General features: G+C 43.6%; 3 protein-coding genes across 4 annotated transcripts in view; 2 read left to right on the forward strand and 1 right to left on the reverse strand.

The window, feature by feature from the left end:
* Nucleotides 1-515: 515 nt before the first annotated feature.
* LOC119723754 lies at nt 516-4,878 on the forward strand. Its single transcript, XM_038194600.1, has 3 exons — nt 516-742; nt 1,769-1,909; nt 2,125-4,878. Exon 3 carries the CDS (start codon nt 2,358-2,360, stop codon nt 3,765-3,767), a length of 1,410 nt encoding a protein of 469 aa, XP_038050528.1. The 5' UTR covers nt 516-742; nt 1,769-1,909; nt 2,125-2,357; the 3' UTR covers nt 3,768-4,878.
* Nucleotides 664-2,240, forward strand: LOC119724009 (mediator of RNA polymerase II transcription subunit 11-like). Its single transcript, XM_038194930.1, has 3 exons — nt 664-742; nt 1,769-1,909; nt 2,125-2,240. Exons 1-3 carry the CDS (start codon nt 664-666, stop codon nt 2,238-2,240), a joined length of 336 nt encoding a protein of 111 aa, XP_038050858.1.
* A 948-nt stretch (nt 4,879-5,826) lies between the features above and the next one.
* Nucleotides 5,827-19,869, reverse strand: part of LOC119723755 (phosphatidylinositol 3,4,5-trisphosphate 5-phosphatase 2B-like) — a gene marked incomplete at its 5' end in the record, with an annotated part of 32,450 nt that continues 18,407 nt past the window's right edge. For both annotated transcript variants that reach the window (XM_038194602.1, XM_038194603.1), the window contains 8 exon segments: nt 5,827-7,366; nt 8,102-8,895; nt 9,988-10,056; nt 11,137-11,204; nt 14,749-14,845; nt 16,866-16,953; nt 17,606-17,709; nt 19,320-19,427. In XM_038194602.1, the coding sequence (XP_038050530.1) occupies nt 7,151-7,366; nt 8,102-8,895; nt 9,988-10,056; nt 11,137-11,204; nt 14,749-14,845; nt 16,866-16,953; nt 17,606-17,709; nt 19,320-19,427 (1,544 nt within the window).

Genomic DNA, 19,869 nt, shown 5'->3' on the forward strand with positions numbered 1-19,869 from the left:
TTGGCTTAGCTGATCAGTTCGTATGGAATGCAGCATTATTTTATGGGTAAAAATCAATCTAGCCTTTTGACTATATTTTATTAAAGAAGTATTTATTTTAATACATGAGCAAAAATATATATTTCGTTGAATTGAAAATAATTGTTAGTAATATTCTACCAAAATAAAACGTGTTTGGAAAGCATTAAATGAACTAGTATAACCTGTAATCACTAATTTCCCCCTAATTATAGAATAGTCTCATCCAAGTTGCCATCAATTTTCCCGCGGTTTGGACCATTTTGCTGCGGGTTACAGAAAATATTATTTTGTCGTCACAAACATGCAATCGAGAAAATATGTCACAAACTTCATATAAAATAAAAAATATATACATTTTGATGTGATATGAAATGTCTCGAATTAAATTGTGCTGTTTTTATTTTGTAGGAAAATGGTATTTATTGATGAATTGTTTGCAATCATCCCTCCCCAAATTAGTTCGGCCTTCCAATATTTACAGACGACGACCCCGGCCCTGATTGTTTTCTGTGTGTGTGCATATCTAGCGCGTGCCGCCGTCCCCCGAAAAAGCTTGTACGTTATTAAAATGTGCGCTGCATGTGGGATACAACGCTAACTCTATATGCAGGCGTTGTTGGTGGTTGTTCGCGTGTGGCGAATATGACTTCCCCATCGGAGAACCGGCTGAAACAACTTGAAAGCATCGAAATTGACATCGCTAATGTCGTGCTACATGCAGGTAAAATACGACCACGTGTGTTCGATGCTTGAAAGATATAATTTCACCTCAGGAAGGTGGTCTTTGTTGAAACGGAAAACTCGTTTTATCGTCTTAAATTTGGACCTAAATGGAGTGCTAGATATTGCATTTTGTAAATCCACAGAATCAATTTCGCCATGATGGATCCCGTTTGACCTTGTAATGGCACAAACATAAATTTCTACTTACCGTCCGGCCAAGTGCAAATATATTTGAGGGACATTTGCGTTTTTTGCTTAATATCTTTGCAGAAATCCGAAAAATCTAGCATTTAAATATATCAAATGGGCTGTTATACCTGCTTAAGTTTGAATTAGGGTAGACTGTGAACTAAAAGTGATTTGTTGGGGTACAAATTTGGTTGGCAATCATTGCCATTGGCACTTAGGATAAGTGGGAAAACAATTTTGCATCACTTCCTCTAAAATCACACTGTATGTAGTGCTTGCAAGTTGGCTTTGATGGATTATTACAGACAAATTAATTGGGTGACGATATCTGTTGCAGGAAAATTCCAACAAAACTTATTCTAAGCATAGCTCCATGTTCTAAGCAATTAATGGTTTATTTTGTTGGGGGCAGTGGCGTAGCCAGGAATTTTTCAGTGGGGGGGGGGGGGGGGGGGGGGCGCTGGGGGGGCTGGAACATTTCATGGGGTGGCGTCATGTACATGTAGATCAATAATAATTTTTTTAGAAACTCAAAATCTCAGTGGGGGGGGGGGGGGGCTATGCCACTGGTTGAGGGGGGGGGGCAGGATGTAAGATATTGTTTGAACTTCGATAGCTTGGATTTGGAACAACTCAGTTGTTATAAAAAATACAGCAGAATTGGGTTTTTTACCCCAAATAATAAGCAAAAATCTTTATTTGTAGACAGATGTTGGTTGAGAATATTTGGGACCCAGGATGCAAAAGGGAGATTTGTATATAAATATCTGACTCTGCTATGGAGGAAGTAAATAAAATATAACCTTTTTTTGTTGCACTTGTTCTTTATTTGAAGGGCAAGCAATTGGTGAACTCAGCGAAGAGAAGTTGAACGAGCACATGACCGAACACTACACCAAGCAGTTTTTTAAGACGCTGGAAAAAGTGGAGAAATCCCTCTCTGAACAAATCAACTACTTGTCACAGGTTGCAACTGGTGAGATATCTTGCATACAGCTTGAAACTGTGGCATTGTCTCCGGCTTTGGCATTTGGTTTATTACCCCCAACTATTTCGAGACTCCATCTCAAATTGGATCAAAATTCTGCTTTAGGAAAAACAATCCTTAAGTAAGAGGCCTACTTTTTTATGTAGCACCAATGAATGTACTTACCTAAAAAAATGAATTTTTTAATTTGTGTTTGAAATCAGGCCAACCTCACGAAGGATCTAGCTACTCGGCCCAGAAGGATGCACAGATGGCCATTCATCGTCAGGAGCACCTCAAGAGTGAACTGAACGAGCTCAAGAGTATTTGCGAAGGCTGAGAGTTTGAACTGACAAAAAGTGAAGAAAGATTCTCAGTGATACAGTTGAGAGTTCCCAAAGATAACTGACCAATTGGAATCATCGATAAGGTATCCCTGTCTCAAGACTCATACAAAATGAGGGGAAAGCGAAGGAGGAGCGTGAAGTCCCAGTCGGCGGAAAGCATCCCAGGGGTGACAGAGATTGCCGAGACCTCATCTGAAAGTCAGCCCGACCAGGCGATGCAAGATCTTGGAGATGAAGGTGGGATGAGTCAGCTGGAAGATGCTACTAATCTGGAGGGTCTTGATGGAGGTGACTACAGTGAGGAGCACGCGAAAGAAGAGCCTCAAGAAGTGACAGATGAAGAAAGGGGTGGATCTTCACAAGAGCAGTTGGGGGAGGAAGCGGGAAGTGATGTCAGAGAAGGAGTCTCTGAAGATGCAGATGGTAGGGGTAACCGGGAGGAGGAAACAACATCCAGTGTCGATCTGGAGGATGTGAGCAAGATCATGGAGAAGGCAGAGCTAGAGAAACTCTTTGATCCTAAATGGGCGCAGCTCATCAACAAGCTGCCAGAGTTGTGTGACCCGGGACTGGTCCTCGAGGAGAACACCCACAAAGAAGGCAACACCAAGATGCAGTACCAGGTGCCCATGATGCCGATTGCCGACTGTGTGAAAGCAAGATGGGAGGATGTCAATAGGGAACTGCAGGAGTCTAGCCAGATCTCTCCGTTCCGCAAGTTGGACGACAAGAGATACTGGATCAGCGACACAGACTTTAAGAGGTACTGCCAGTCTTCAACCGTGGATCGGGAATACTGCATTCAGGTTGAGAAGGAGCTGATGAGGCAGGAGGCAGCGTCTCACGGTGGACCGCCTCGGCGGCGGCCGTATGTCAAGAAGAGCAACGCCATCCGCAACCCGTTGCTGCAGTCGTGTGAGAACGGGTTCAAGAAGTGCGACGAGTCAGCGCGGATGGCTATCCGGGCTACGTCCCACACGGCGTTTATGCTGAACGCGCTACGCAACGTTCTGGAGAAGTCACCCAGCACGAGCCAGGGGGACGTGATCAGCTTACTGGACGGCATCCAGGGCAGTGTTGAGTCCATCGCAGATGCAGCGTCCCGTGTCGTTGCTCGTGCCACAGTCTCGCGTAGGGACATCTGCATGTCGCAGATCCATCGCAACGAGACGGAATCCTTCGAAGACTTCACTACCCTTCCGATGGACAGCAAAAACCTCTTCCATGGGGAGTTCTACCCGACCATGCAGGAGCACAGGAAAGTCAACGCACCGGTGATGAAGCGCAAACTACCCCCTCAACCCTTGGACATGGACCCGAACGCCAAGCGACCGTCGCTCATGGATGCCTCATTTGCGTCCCAAAGGCCCAGCTTCGACTATAGAGATAATTACGGAGGAAGGTTTAGGCCGCCTCCCAACCAGTTCCGGCCGTGGGGTGGCTCCTACAATGAAGGATATAGGTCCTATAATTCTGGAAGGGGAAGGGGATCACACTCAAGGGGTAATAAAAGGTGGTAAATAGCTTGATTGTAACAAGACAATGATTGATGATGGTGTAGTTAAGAGACCCCTGCAATCCAGCATCAATATTGAACCTGCGTTTGAATGAACATGTTATGTGTACATTTGCATACATGTAGTGAAAGCTGATTTACCCGTATTGAGGGCATATTTGTGTTGGGGTTGAAAGTGTTTAGGAAACGAACAGTTAGAACTTGTGGACTACGCATATCCTTTGTGCGACCAAAACAAATATGAATGTACTTCCGAAATAAAAGTAAATAAGCAGCTGGAATGTAGCATTTTCACAAAGTTGTAAAAAAATCGAAAAAAAAAATCTGTAACTGTCATATTAAACTTAGTTCACTTTCATATGATGTTTAGTATATTGTGATTTCGGTTTTATCAAACATCGTTGTGTGTAGGTTGATATTGTTTCACCCCAACATTGTAGGTTGGGGACACATGTTTGTTTGAGATTTTCAGTTATAGACCATTGTAGAATTAGTAAACATTAAAAGATGACAAATAGAAAACTTGGATTTGGACTCATTTCAATTTATAATTCCCAGTATTCAGCATAATTTCACAGCCTGCTAAATGTGGAAAAATGTATTTACAAATATCTACATTACAAAAATACTTTTACTAAACAAAACAAAATCTGTGTAAAAGATATATAAAAATTATCCCCAGAAAATAGGCTACAAAATTTACCCTTTTAGTGAAAAATACTTGTTAGTTTGGCAATTTTCCTAGAAACTGACTTATTAATAGATTTTTTTTTTTACAATTTACAATCGAGTTGAGTCCAATGACCAGTATTTTTGACCACTGTATCGATTTGTGATGAATTGCAGTTGAAATTTTCAGATATTTTTAATACATTTACATTTACATAGTAAACCAGTTTCATCCCTTAAATATTTCACGGGTAGCACAACCATAACTCTAATAATATCTGTTAATGCTCCAATAGGCAATGAAGGAACAAAACTTGTATTTCCCCCAAAAATTCAGAGCCATGATTACTTTGTACGAGTACATTTTGTAAACAGTACATGTTTCTGTCCGGAACTCTAGAAATGCGTTATGAAAATAAAAAGAATGTTTTCAGAGCAGTATTTTATTTCAGATTAAACATTAACCTCATTTACGTACATGTACATTGTATGAAGGGACAGCCTGTTTCCGTAATTTCAGAGAAACTTTTTGCATTATTGTTACAGTTATAATTGTACGCAATAGTGGTGTTTGGAAATGTTGAATGAAGTGTACATGTTCATCAAATCACGGATCCTAGACACCAGGATAAATGACTGTTCTGAGCTCTAGTACAAAATGCACTGAGCGGACTTGCCTTAATTGGTTAGACGCGTGATAACAGGCATTAATACCCGTTGGCGCATAATCGCGAAGTTTCCAGATGTGCCATTGTGTTGGGTTTTTGCATGACATCTAAAACAGAAATATTCGTAAAACTGTAAGCAAAACTACTTCTTATTTAAGATATAATTGTTCCAAATTATTTAAGAAATAAATACTTCAGGATATAACAGATGGTATTGTGCAGTTTCTGTCGTCATAGGTGAAGTATTTACCCGGGAAATAAACGTCAAATTTCGAGGAGAACACCGTTTACCCAAATTTCGTTTTTAATGAGGCTTTTATTAAAAAGTTGTAGAGAGATGTGATGCCGAACCGATGAAACAAAAGCGACATTTCATTGTTCATCTTAAAGCTAAAGATATTGTGCTCGGCATTACTATGGTTATGTAGTTATCACTTATCAAAATTCAGTAATAAAGACCAAAAACGTAGACTCATGAATATTCAAAAATATAATTCGCTGGCTTGACAAGACCTCGAGGCCAGATCGGGCGCAGAGCCTTGCAAATCTGAGAGCCACCGCGCGCAGTGGTCTTTGTTGAAAAGTATTCATGGTATTTGCCACCAGTACAGGCCGTTATCACGCGTCTAACCAGGAGTTGGGCCGAGTCGTTAATCCTGGTGTCTAGGATCCGTGATCAAATTTAGAAATATTCACGAAAAAATGCATGTTTAAATTGACAATATGTTGGTTCGCATAATAATTTTTAATTGAGTATGCATATACATTTTGTATACGTTGGTACAAATATGTTGTACACTCCCATTATACATGTACACTTGGTCGACTTGCACTTGACTATAAATTTATACATTATTATACTAATATTTTCATATTTTTTTGAAATTATATTCAGTACCTCTGACGAGTAAACAAAATTGAAACCACTATTTTATTCAGTAAACATTACATGTTTTCAAATTTTCAGCTTGTTTTTGGCAAAAATACAATTTCTTGCATAGAAAAAAAGAAGGAACATACATGTTCTCGATAACAGTAAGAGCTTTAGTACACAAAGCCAAGAAATCTTGTGAAAAAAACAAAAACCGATAACTGAAGTATTTTTTTGTTAGTTTGGATTAATTTTTATGCATTAGTACAAAAAATAAGCCGTCCTTTTTCAGGAAAAATGGAGGGGGTTCAAAATGAAAATAAATGAAACTGTAAAGACAATGTGCAGTGAGCCTCACATGAGCATGTACAGTCGACTCTCGTTAGTACAAACTCTGTTAATACAAAATTCTGGTTATAACAAATATAAAGTCATGGTCCCGACTGTGCTTTTATATGCATAATGAATGGGACTGATGTTCCTCTTAATACAAAATTCTGATATAACAAACAATTTGGCTAGGTCCGAACGAGTATGCTGTACATGCTTTCAATTGCCGATCCGTTTAAGCTCCGCCCTGCCATGTTTCGACCAATCACAGCCATGCATTGTGGCACTGGAGAAGCGCCCATCTACATAGTGGGCGGGGCCAAACGGATCAGTCTATATCATGAGGAGCTTATAACATTTCAGCTTGATCATTATAAAAACAAAAATCGTTTTACTGTTTAAAGGTTTGAACTGAACACTGCACAAAAATAAAAAAATAGTTGCATTTTTTTTTAAAGGAAAGTAAAAGGAGTAAAAAACATTTTCACACTTCTGATTGAAATGATGTCACAGTTTCTAAAGTCGACTCAGATTGGCTGGCACACGAGGTTGCATAAATTTTGCATGCAAGGATATATCAGACGTTTGACCGTGGCTCTGCCCACATGAATGTCTGCTCCTCGGAATAGATTCGAACCCTCCAGGTCCAGAACACAGCACCAAAAACAAAACCAAAACCAACAGTATAATTGCAGCAAAAAGGGATTTCAGCTACTTTTGCAAAAGAAAACCCAGGACACTAATAGAAAAAGGGGCGGGGGAAAAAAAATTGACTGGAGTAAGATTCGAACCTTCCAGTTCAAGAACACTTCACCAAAAAAAAAAAATCCAAACAGTTGCAGGAAAACCTCATTTTAAGGACGGCATGCACCTAACGCTATCCAGCATGCGATGTCTGTGGTCTTCCGTATCAATCTGGCAATCTAGTAGGTCCCGGTTGGTCAGGGAGTCCAGGTACGTCACGTTGTCCCAACCGTTGGCCAGAAGCTGGTGGCTGTACTGGGGCAGACCAAGGTTCATCAGCCATTCCGCGATGGTGGACGGCCGCCGTAAAACCTCGTACTCCTAGGGGGATGGATAAAATGAAAGCTGGGTTAAACATGCACATAGTGGTAGTCAATAATGGGCTCCGTGCGCCAATAAAGAGGGCGCCCTTTTACCTAGCAACGACGTCCCATGGACGGGACATTTCGCTGGTTGACACGCACCGTTCCTTGTGTGTGACGCACGTACACCAGGGGATTTGTACTATGTACACGCAGTGGCTGCGTTTCGCGGCAAATGAATTGCAGTCAGGCAAGATGGCGTCGGTTGGTCACCCCCAACTGTACTTTCTTTGCCGGTGAGGGGGTACTTGTGAACGGAGTGGATAATATTTGTAACATGCTTGTGCAATGCTTTATGCCAAAGTCTCGAAAGTGTTTCAGAACTATTACCCTTGTTTATCAGGACATGGGACCAGTTTACTGCAGAAGCTTGAGATCAGATTGTCTCTACAATCAATGGGACCTCATGATGGACAGAAGCAATAGTAAGAGTAAAGTGTCTTGCCTAAGAACACAAGCACAATGTACCTTGTCAGGGTCTGAATTGTGACTGCCTTGTAATTTGACAGGTAATGGACCTGACTACATGTATTTCTCGCATCATACACGCTAGTCGGCGGCACGTTTCTACTTCAATTGGCCCTGCCCGCCCCAATCACCTTCTTGGCCATAACAAAATTTAACCCCGGACAATATTTTTGACAAAGAAATAAAATCAGGAGACACTTTCTGAAAATTTAAATTGCTACTTCACCTCCATATCTACCATCTGATTCTTGGGTGGCGTCTTAGACTTGGCCGGTAGGGGTGGAGGTAGCCCCTCAATGAGTACATCCTCTGAGGGTCTGCTTTCTACGGTCCGTCGAGGCAAGGGAGGCTTCCCGACATCCTCTGGGAACATCTTGGCGTTCTCCGGCGGGCTGTCCTCGGTTGAGCTAGACTTCTCAAACTGGGCCCGGAGCGCCAGGACCTTCCCCGGAGATTGCCGACGTTGGGGCTTCCTGGGTACCCTGGTCGAGGATGGCTGCGTGGGGACAGCAACTGGAGGGCTGCATAAGGATGGGTCTATTCTCGGCGGGCTATCATGGATCTCCGGTGGGGGCTGTGGTAGCCGGCGCTCCGGCCGATGAAGGTGCTCATCCCTGGAGCCTGGCGTAGGGGACTTGGCTCGGGATGGGCTGATCTCGCGATCACCAGGACTGGATAAACACCCTCTGAGTGGCGGTCGGTTGGATGTCAGAATAGACTCCAGGGAAAGCTGTTTGGGAGGTTGGAGCTGCCTGGAGCTCATGTCCCCGGGCGGGACAACGTCGGGGGTCACCGGGCTCGCCCCTCTCCTGGGTGGGGGTAAAGGGGGAGGGGCGCCATCTAAACCATCCTCCTCTTTGCTTATTGCTATCGAAGCAATCTCTGGCGGAGATTTGGTCGAGGCGTCACCAATACGTCGGTGTCTACTGACTGGATTTAGCAAGGCATCGCTGATGTCGGTCTGCGGGCTTTCTACATTCGGTGACTTCGCAAATGGATTTCTCTTGAGCTTTCCCTTACCTGTATTGGGACACATCAATAGAACCTTAGTATGTGAATGGAAACACTCTTATAGCTTCTGAAACCTAGTGGTTGCTGCTGAATGTCGGTCGTTTCGTACCCAAGTCGTTTCGTACCCAGGTACCCGTCTCGGGACTTGTGTTGACGGTGCTGCGGTTTGTTTTGTCTGATTTTTTTTAACCTGCCACTGCATGTTTTTTGTTCTTCTTGGAGCTTAGATTTTATCTACCCTGCGGTTGTGGGTTTTTTGAGCTTGGGTTATGATTGACGAAGTTTCGTCTGGTGCGTTGTAGTGGAGAGCATTCTCGTTGTCTTGCTTTCCGCGACAACGCACCAGACGAAAACTGAACTCACTTGCGGCGCCTGAAAGCGGTGTGGTACCCACATACATCGCGCGCGCAGATTTTTTTTCGATGTCATCACGTGATGCATACATTTACATAATTAGGAAAACAAAATAGACGGCAGCCGTTGGAACTGGCGTTTTTTTACGGACAAGCCACCGAGATCGTCAAGATTTTTCACATTTTTTTTGTGTGGTCTGTTTCAAGTCGATCATTAGGCTTCATAAATGACTGCTGAATGTATGAGGTATGTAAATGAAATCTGGGGTGGGATATTAGAGGTGAAAATAAACAATTTTTGAGAGGCCATTTTTTTAGGGGCTCTTGCTACCACATTCTAACGAACAGGTTATGCCTCCAGCACTACATGTGAATGAATATGAGCATGTCAGCAGGAGTTACTCAAGCTAGGAACTTGATTCATCTCTATGATGATACCGCGCGTCGGTGACGTCACAGGAGCGGGTTTGCATGACTGGCTTAATCTCCTTTGTGCGTCATAATTGACTGGGTACGAAACAACTTGGGTACGAAATGACTTGGGTACGAAACGACTTGGGTATGAAACGACTTGGGTACGAAACGACCTGCTTCGGTTGCTGCTATGTGCCTCGATGATGCTGCCTTCCCATTATTATGATAGGCTGATTAGTTCTCAAGTATGTTTGGACGTGAAGTGCAACGCTTATTTGTGCCCTGTTGATATCTAAATAATATTTGGGAAGCTGGAATTGCTTCCGAGGAATACCTTTGGCGTCTGCCGGTGAGAGAAGACAATCTACTTTTTCCTTCTCTTTCTCTTCAAACAAGACCAGCTCTGGGAAAAGACAAAAAAGTGCAGAAACAAGTCAGAGGTATCTGTCCATAATAAAACGAGTTTAAAGGGAATATACATCATTTGCTTTTGCTGTAATTTTCAGAAATAGATGGAATTGGGGGGTTGGAAATATATAGCAAATATAGTTACACTGACTATTTTGAGGTTTTGGGTTCGAAAATGCTATAAAAACCAAGGAAAACAATCATTTTCCGTTAGTCTGGTTCCCTGACTCCATTTAAGAAGAAACAGAGCAGTTTACATATATTGGGGAATTGTAAGATCAGGGAACCAGTCTAGCTGGCTTGTACCCGTTCATAGGTGTGTAATCGATTGCAAACAAGTGCGATGGTCAACTGGGGCCAGTATTTGAAAAAAAGCCAGTTTTTTCCAACGCTGATCGGCCGATCAGCGTTGGAAATTGATACAAAAATACCACTTTTCTTGAAAATGCAGTATACCAGGTGCCATGATTTTACAAGATGCTTTACACTGTCATTAACTAACAGTCCAACAAGGTATTTCAAAATGATTTGGTAGTTTAATTTTTTGATGTTTGCAAATGTTGTATTTTCCCTCTAAAAATTGGCAAAAACATTGGCAGAAATTGTTTGCATCGAAATAAACAGAGAAATAAATGTGGCCATGTTTACCCACTTTCTTGAAGGAATTTCAATCTTAATTGCAAGGCAAATGGGAGTACCTTGTGATAGTAAGTATTAAGTAAAAGTAAAGTCCGTCACGAGCCAATGTGGCCCATCAGGCCGGCGTTTATCTCCGGTTTCAGTAGCATGAAACGACTGAGAATATTTCTACTCCCCCTGGATGGGATGCTAGTCCATCGCAGGTTACTCCCCAGCTAATGCCGGTACTCATTTAAACTCCTGGGTGGAGACAGGCAAGTGGGCTGAAGTAGCTTGCCCAAGAACACAACATATGACCAGCACCTGGATTCGAACCCCTGACCCCCTGATTATGAGTCATGAACCCTAACCACCAGACCTTGTGATACATGTAATTAAAATATCTGTAAACTGTTTCAGAATTGAACTAGATTGCAAAACAGTTTTTTTTTCTTACCGTAGGTTTTTGTTTTTCGGCAGCCTCCGTATAGACTCTCATCTCTGGCTTTAACATGTACAGTACCACTAAAACCAAAAAAGGGAAAACAAGAAAAAAGTTTGAATCACACCTGATAATACTCATGAGCTCCGTAAACGAATAGAACATGGTACTTTTTGAGCACTTTCCAAAAGCTTAGTTGATGGAACACTAGTTTGCGTGCGCGTAGTAATTCAAGCGCGCATTGCACAAAATACGCATGAGGGCAATTCCACGGTTACTAACGTTACATTTTTGATGTACTTTTGAGTTTCCTTGGGCTGTAATTACCTTACTGAAAAGGTTTAATAACTTTTAAAATCTGGACTGCCAGATTTTACCTTCTACCCAAGATTCACAAGGCTGGCAACCCCGGTAGACCCATCATCTCCGGTAATGGCTCACCCACGGAACGCATCTCCCTGTTCATTGACAGTTTTCTCAAACCCCTTGTCCCACAGATTTCGTCATACATTCACGACACCCCAGACTTCCTACGCAAGCTTGAAGGAATCAAGGACCAGATTCCCAGCACAACCATCATTGGGACTTTCGACGTCTCATCTCTGTACACCAACATCCCACATGAGGAGGGTGTTCGTGCTTGCTCCTTGGCTCTGGCCAAGGCAGGACACACGACTCCTCCCATCAGTGATGTTGGCACCCTCATGAGACTTATACTAACGAAGAACAATTTTTCCTTCCTTGGTGAACACTATCTACAGGTACACGGCACTGCAATGGGCACTCGCATGGCTCCGTCGATGGCTTGCCTCTTCATGGGTGACCTCGAAGAACGCATTCTTGCCTCGGCCCCATGTCGCCCTTGGATCTGGTGGAGATATATTGATGATGTTTTTTTCATCTGGACCAGTGATGAGGACAGTCTCTTGACCTTCACTAACCACATCAATTCCTTCCACAGAACCATCAAATTCACATCGGAGTTCTCGGCTCACCAAACCCACTTTCTGGATGTCACCGTCCGCAAGCAAGGCAACTCACTAACCACTGACCTGTATTCCAAACCCACAGACACCCACCAGTACCTCCACTCCTCCAGCTGTCACCCAAGGCAATGCAAAACTGGCATAGCGTTTAGCCAGGCACTCAGACTCAGAAGAATTTGTTCTAATGATTCCGATTTCTCCCGCCATACACAGATACTGAGGAACAACTTGGTGGCCAGGGGTCACAGCTCTCGCCAAGTTCATCGTGCCATTGCCAGAGCTAAAGCTATCCCCAGAAATCTAGCTCTCACGGGAAAGGCCCCTGATGCCATGGCCAAACCCATGATTCCCTTGGTTACCACGTTTCACCCCAATCTCCCTCCCCTTCGCAAAATCACTAATGACAATCATCATATCCTCCATACTTCAGATCGCCTTGCCCGCGCCATCCCCAACGGCCACACATTGGCTTACAGGCGTCCTCGAAATCTACGGGACTTGATTGTTCGAGCTGAAGTCCCATCCTTAGATGCATCCCCTCCCACCCAGCATGGTACTTTCAAGTGCAGTTCCAGATGTGTTGTCTGCCAGATTCATATCCAGGAGTCTGACTCCTTTTCTGGCCACTCTTCTGTCACTACCCACAGAACCATTGGTAACATCACTTGTAACACCTCTAATGTCATATATCTCATTTCTTGCAGGGTCTGTGGAGTGCAGTATGTAGGTGAGACTAAGAATACGCTCAAGAAGCGTTTCTATGCCCAAGAAACTAGACACCCCTGTTGGTCATCACTTCAACCTGCCTAACCACTCCATTTCTGATATGATTTTGCAGGGCATTGAATCTCTTGGCCATCGCAAGGACTCAGTTCGCCTCAGCAGAGAGAAAGTGTGGATGAATCGTCTTCGAACTATTCAACCACATGGTCTCAACATCGAACTTGGAAATGATTAATCCTTTTTTTCCTCCATTGTCTTCTGTTACAGATAATCCATCTGGTCTTCCTTGTTTGTGTTTACCCATCTTCCCCCACCTTTCATCCCTTTCCACCTCCATACTGTTCCCCCCCCCCCCCCCCCGCATCATCCCTTCACTCTCACACTCTTTTGTCCGTTCCCACTCCCTGTGACCTTTGATCCTTCCCCTTTCTGGTCCCTCCCCTGTTCACACCAGACCCCTTGTGGTTTGCCATCTCCCTTTGTTTCTTTGTTCTCTCATCCACCCTCCCCTGCATCTTTCTACACCTTTCCCACTTAATCCTCCTTTTGTGTTTCTTCTTTCAGCCCTGCATGTTTGTGTGCACCCCAATGTTAATGTATGTACCTCTGTCATTTCTGTTTTAGCCTCTGAAGAAGAACTTGCTAAGTTCGCAACGTCAGGCCACATTAATTTTAAGATTTATATATTTCAGGTCCATCAAGTCAGTAAGCAGTTTGCAGCAGTTTTACTTTTTTACAGGTTTAATAACTGTTATCCCCATGGTAGATAGAGTAGACCTAGACCTACCTAAGCACCAAAGATGACATCCAGAAAAACGTGTGATGTATGATAAACAAGACGCACAAAATCGGTTACTCACATTACATTTTCGTAACGTGAGTAACCGTGGAATTGCCCATGACTTATACTGTTCTGAATGCGCACAAGGCCATAGCATCTTCTCTTGAGCGTCAGGCGTGGTTGGCAATTGGTTCGAATAATACTCCCAGTGGTCTCCCCTAACTCTCTCATCATAATCGTTGAGGGGGTACTAGTGCACGAAGCCCATTGACCATTATCATGTTGCGGCCATCGTTATTTTTTTCCCCTTTCAAATCAAGTAACCAAAGTGCAACCTCGTCCCCAGGGTGTCAAGCAGTACGCGCCCATCACTACCTGCTCTCTCACCCTGGTATTGGATCATTTGCATGTGCAAGATTTTTGAACACGTATGCAAATGAGGAATAGTCTGGTGCCTGCATGTGCGTTACATTAGCATTTGTTTTTGTATGCGGTGTCTGGGGTAAAAACAGAGTCAATTCGTCGCAACGCAAGCATGGCGTGAACTACGAAAACACCATTTATTCAATTAAACTGTTACGATCTTATCGAGACAACATACAGTATCACATTTCATATTAATATGAACAAATTGGAAACGAAATGAGAATTTTCGAGAAGGCGTGGACGAATGATCGCGAAAACACGTACTGCACGTTGTGAATAACAACACCAAGTGCACGATAAAAATCCATTACTACATGTAGCCAATTACGGTATCGAATCAAGATACAGGAAGAAAGTTTCCTATCCAGGGCTTACTATTGGAAACAAGGTTGGAAATAAAGTAAGCACTGGGGACGAGGTTGACCAAAGTGAGGCTGAAAGGAAAAATAGTCTGGTTCCATTTTGCACAAAAAACATTATCATTCAGCACTATTATTGGATACAGGGAACATGACTGAAATGGTGGCAGCATGATAAAGGTCTATAATGCTCAAATCACAGATACAAATGTCCCTGTGGATTAAGGTTTAGAACCAGCACCAATAACCGGGTACTTTTGGGTTCGTTAGAATTATTTGCAGACCTCAAAAGGACCTCACTGCCCAAACTACACATTAGATTAGATTGATCAGAATTTGTTTCAATACTGACCTGATTTCTCCGGTTTTGTGTCCCTGGTGCGTGAGTACGCCATGGAACGGCACTGGAGTAGAGCTGATTTTATCATTCAACGACAACACAAACTCTCCTGTACAAATGATTGATTGTATAAACTCAGTACAAAATAGCCACTTTATAATGATAATCGGCATTTACGAACGCTCTTATTAGTAAACTAAATCCCAGCGCTTACAATATTATTATTACCCCTGATCACTGGGCCCATTAAACATTCCAAATACCATCTTAGCTCCCTGGGGAGTATACAGCTCGATGCTGCCTGTTAGGCGCAAGCAAGCTAAATCAATCACATAACCATCTCTGCCCTCACAGGTACCCATTTACTCCTGGGTGGAGAGAAGCAATGAGTGACAAAGTGCCTTGCTCAAGGGCACACGCACCATGACCCTGGCTGGACTCAAACCCACAACTTGCAGTTTTACCCACAGAGCACGAATCCAGTGCCCTTAACCACGAGGCCACAGCGCTCCACTTAAGATTGTCATAGAAGGGGTTAGTGCAGTATATAAAAATCTTTTAGGCTAAGGTGACACTATTTAAACTTAAATTTCATTACATTAGGAGGTCATAAAGATGTTTAATCACATTCCTAACCCTCCTGCTATCTGAACAGTCACAGACAGTCAAAAGAATCAATCCTCTTTAATACCCTGCCATGCCTTCTACACAGGCTTATCAATAACAGTCAGATCATATTTCAAGCAAACACTGTGACTATTCAAATTCAGTCAACAGACAAAGCAAGCAAGTGGTATTCATAGCTGGCTTACCTATCACCTACAGTCAAAGCATAGCTGTATCAAGTTACATAAACAGTCACAGCCAGTCGATCCTGTTTTACATGTATATAGGCTGGGAGCTCTGTACTGTTGAAAACAGTCACTTGATTATTTGCAAGGACAACTTGGCACAGAATGTATGTTTGCTAGGAGGGTTAAAGACGATTATTTACCACCTAAAATTTGTTTAGTATCTTCTGTTTTTGTAGAGCACTGGTGCGGTATTCCACAGGTTGCAGGTTCAAACCCTGCTCCAGTCATATCTTTGTTCAATTATGCACCTATAGTCAGTTTTGTAGGACTCGAGTCCAGGACACGGACTCGAGTCACATTTCTCATGACTCGGACTTGACTCGAGTCACATTGGAAAATGACTCGGACTCAGACTCGACCATGATGACTCGGACTCCAGCTTGGTGACTCGTGACTCGAGTCCCGTATTTTAAAAAGTTTTTTTTTAAAAATAACGTTACGTATTTGTGCGACAACGTAGCATTCTTTTTTTACTCCATTTAAATACACGGCGCCGCGGAAAATCATATCCAGGGGCCACGCACGCACGCCTTGCGCCTGCACGGCGAGCACCAGGGCCCAGTGTCATGCCAAAAAGTGTACAACAACATGTACACACATAAGGTAAACTATATACACTGGGATTTACATAAAAGACAGAATGGATGATTGAAAAATAATTTAAAAAAAAATTGATTAGTTTGGTGAACAACTAAGGACAAGTGACTCGTGACTCGGACTCGGACTCAAGGCTCAAGACTCGGACTCGGACTCAAGGCTTGTGACTCGAGACTCGGACTCGGACTCGAGGCTTGTGACTCGAGACTTGGGCTCGTACTCGAGGCTTGTGACTCGAGACTCGGGCTCGGACTCGAGGCTTGTGACTCGAGACTCGGACTCGAGGCTTGTGACTCAAGACTCAGACTCGGACTCGAGGCTTGCGACTCGAGACTCGGACTCGAGGCTTGTGACTCGAGACTCGGGCTCGGACTAGAGGCTTGTGACTCAAGACTCAGACTCGGACTCGAGGCTTGTGACTCGCGACTCGGACTCGAGGCTTGTGACTCGTGACTCGGACTAAGACTCGAGGCTTGGACTTGGACTAGAGGCTTGTGACTCGAGGCTTGGACTCAGACTCGAGGCTTGTGACTCGGGACTCAGACTCGAGGCTTGGACTCAGACTCGAGGCTTGTGACTCGAGACTCGGACTCGACGTTGTTGACTCGACTACAACACTGCCTATAGTCAGTTTCCTTTAGTGATTTATCTGACAAAATGTGAGCACTGCAATCATACCGTAAGATTCTTCACTATCGCTGGATTTGATGGCCACCAGGATGTGCTGCTCTTCCAGGTAGTCAAAGTCAGACAGGAGAGGTATCAACTAATGAATCAACAAAAAATGAGACAAATTATGAGTGTCTTATACCTTTGCTTGACTTTAACAAGCAATAGCAATATCTCTATCTGTGCATGGGAAGAGCTAGTCTATGTAATAGGAATGCCATGCGTCTATGATATGTGAGCAGATTCGCTGATTATTAGTCAAGACCTCGCCTCTTGACCGCCTAGATTTTGACCATCAGCGGGCGCTTTCTATATCGGGTCTTCGGTCATTCACCCGTTGCGCGTTATAGACAATGGATTAAAAAAGCCCTGCGTCACGCGCTCTGTATATCATGTTACGCGATAACGCGCCCCGCTGTTGTTGCATTACAAAACACTGCATTCGAATTGACCAACCAAACGTTTAGTCCTGATTTGGGAATGAAATGACGTCACAATTTAGTAAAGTTGACTCCGATTGGCTGAGGCGTAAGATCGCATAAATCTGCATGCTTTGATTTATCAGACATTAGACAGGAGTCTGGGCTCCGTGGATAACGGGTGATACTCAGACTAGGGAAGAGCCCCCTCTTTTGACTTCAAGTGGAGAAGTTGATAACGGTACTCAACTTTTTGGGTAAGGCAAATACATATACTGGCTCAAAATGGTAGGTGCTGGAGTGCGGTGCAGCGCATTTAGGGCTACGTACCTTTGGTAGTTCTTCACTGGACCATGATGGCTTGATGGTGGAGACTTTAGATCCAATCTGTTCTTGCAAGCAGGTCTTGTTCATGCCACTCTTTGCAGAACCAGCTTTACGAGGAGAAAACAAAGCATTTCTGAACTGTTCTTGGGCAACCTACTTTACGACAATTCGGGTGATTTACAATGCAGTGCGCCACCCAGAGTTTGCCACGGAGAGTTCATTTTTAGTGCATTGTGGGAAATGGTCGACAAATTCGCAGCGCGAGACATTTGAAATCGTTAGTTTTTCCAAGTCAGTTTCGAAAGCGTATGATTCGAGGATCTGTTTGCCCTTTTCGTTTCTTGTTATCGATATGGTGTTTTTTGTAAGGCGGCAGAATGCTATGCCCCAATATATAACATATTAGCTCAAATTGTCTACTGACACTCTTTCAAATGGCAGTGTTCTCCAACTTTGAAAATTAAAGGTTGGCGCTGGGGTCGGCGGGGACTCCTGCGAGCGCGAAGCGCGAAGCCCTTACGGCGTGGGGTCCGGGGCCCGCTTAAGGGCCCCTGAAAATTTTGGATTCTAGATGCTCTGTGGTGCAATCTGAGGCGATTCTCCAGGCCAGTTCCCCCAGATTTATTTAGCATTCAAAAATTTCCTTTTCAACCTAAAGCAGACTTCTCTCAGATCAAATGACACCTTTTTGTAATTTTGAAAAACAAAATGGGATACAAATTACGGTTTTTTTTACGCGATTTTATGGGTGGTGCCGGTGCCGTGCGATCGTCATCTTTATTTTCATGTTGCGTTTTGTCGTTGTCAGAGTCATTTTCCCCCAAATTTCCCTCTATTTATGACCTACCTGTATGTTCTTAAATGTCGCCAACTAGTTTGGTAAGTCAAATAAATTAAAAGTGGATTTTGTTCTCTTAGGGAACCGGGCCCATACACGATCGCCATTTATAACTTTTGACTATCGCCGCGGCATGATCGGAACACCATGTGCACGCGTGTTTTGGCTTCGAGCTCGTTTGCCTCGTACAAAAACATCAATGCGTATTGTGTACCGCGCGTGCAATTGCACTGAGAAAAAGAAAGTCGGTTGGCTGCACGTAAGATCTGCCGTACGTACTCCTGCTGGTGTGTGTGTGTACTAATACAGATATCTATTTTTGCGGCGGGGTTGTCGCTACTTGAAGTATCGGCACACTCCGGAACTGGGATTCAGTTGTCAGTGTGTACGTGTGTACATCGCGCGTACCTAATAGTACGTACAGTGCATGGGGAATCGCTGGTGTTTGCACGGCCGGCCGTGCGTGTGATTGATTCAGCGAGATTTTAAGACAACCCCGATCGGGCTGGGATGACATCGAAATACATTGTTAATGTGTGAAAAAACAACTGAAATCAATTATTTTAGTTGTAAATGTAGACTGTAGAGTCAAAAAAATTAAACCTGGCGGCAGGATTTTAAAGCTTGGCGGGGACTTCTTAAACATGGCGGGCGCCGCAGAAAGCATGGCGGGGCGCCAGGTTTGTTCTACATGTTGGAGAACACTGAAATGGGCCATGTTTTGTCGACCATAAACTGGAAAAATGGACTCTCCGTGGCAAACCCTTGGTGGCGCACTGCATTGTGAATCGCCCCAATTGCCTCTCTTTTCACAATGGGCCCAGATAACAATACTTGGTTGAATGTTCTAGAGCAAAATTAGCGAGGAACATTAGCTACCTTCAAGACAACTGGAAAAGAACTCTAAGTAGAAGATGCCGCACATGCTGGTGTTGATAATGGCGTTGGCCGACACAAAAACAATCCTTGCATTCTGAGTGGTCCCGCCTACAAAAAATTAAATTGTGACAGTATCACCACTGAATGTAAGAAGACAACAAAGAAAATTAAGTTCAGAACAACTTCAGGTTTCCTTTACATTTATTAAAATTGGATTAAACTTGCGAGTCTAACTTGACATATCCCATCATGCAATGCAACAATCCACAATGCACTGCTTGCGTATCCCATCATGCACTGGTATATGGCACTCCTTTCAATGTATCCCATCATTCAATGCTCATATCCCATTGTGCAATGCAACTGTCCCACAATGCACGGTTTGCATATCTCATCAGCTTATCCCAACCTCGTTTGTACGAGATCTTGCTGCCCCATGTTGTTTCCCATCATGCCTTGCGCGATCTCAACCCCTGGAATTGTGTCATTCAATGTGTCAAAATATGGCACATTATAATTAGGCTGCAGTTTATCCGTTTTACGTGCCGAC

Source organism: Patiria miniata, unplaced genomic scaffold, assembly GCF_015706575.1.
Source record: "Patiria miniata isolate m_02_andy unplaced genomic scaffold, ASM1570657v1 HiC_scaffold_17, whole genome shotgun sequence".
Classification (NCBI taxonomy): Eukaryota; Metazoa; Echinodermata; class Asteroidea; order Valvatida; family Asterinidae; genus Patiria; species Patiria miniata.

Coding starts and splice junctions, on each gene's coding strand:
- LOC119724009 (XM_038194930.1), top strand. CDS start 664: ATGACTTCCCCATCGGAGAACCGGCTGAAACAACTTGAAAGCATCGAA. Junction 743..1,768: donor TAATGTCGTGCTACATGCAG/GTAAAATACGAC, acceptor CTTTATTTGAAG/GGCAAGCAATTGGTGAACTC. Junction 1,910..2,124: donor CTTGTCACAGGTTGCAACTG/GTGAGATATCTT, acceptor GTTTGAAATCAG/GCCAACCTCACGAAGGATCT.
- LOC119723754 (XM_038194600.1), top strand. CDS start 2,358: ATGAGGGGAAAGCGAAGGAGGAGCGTGAAGTCCCAGTCGGCGGAAAGC.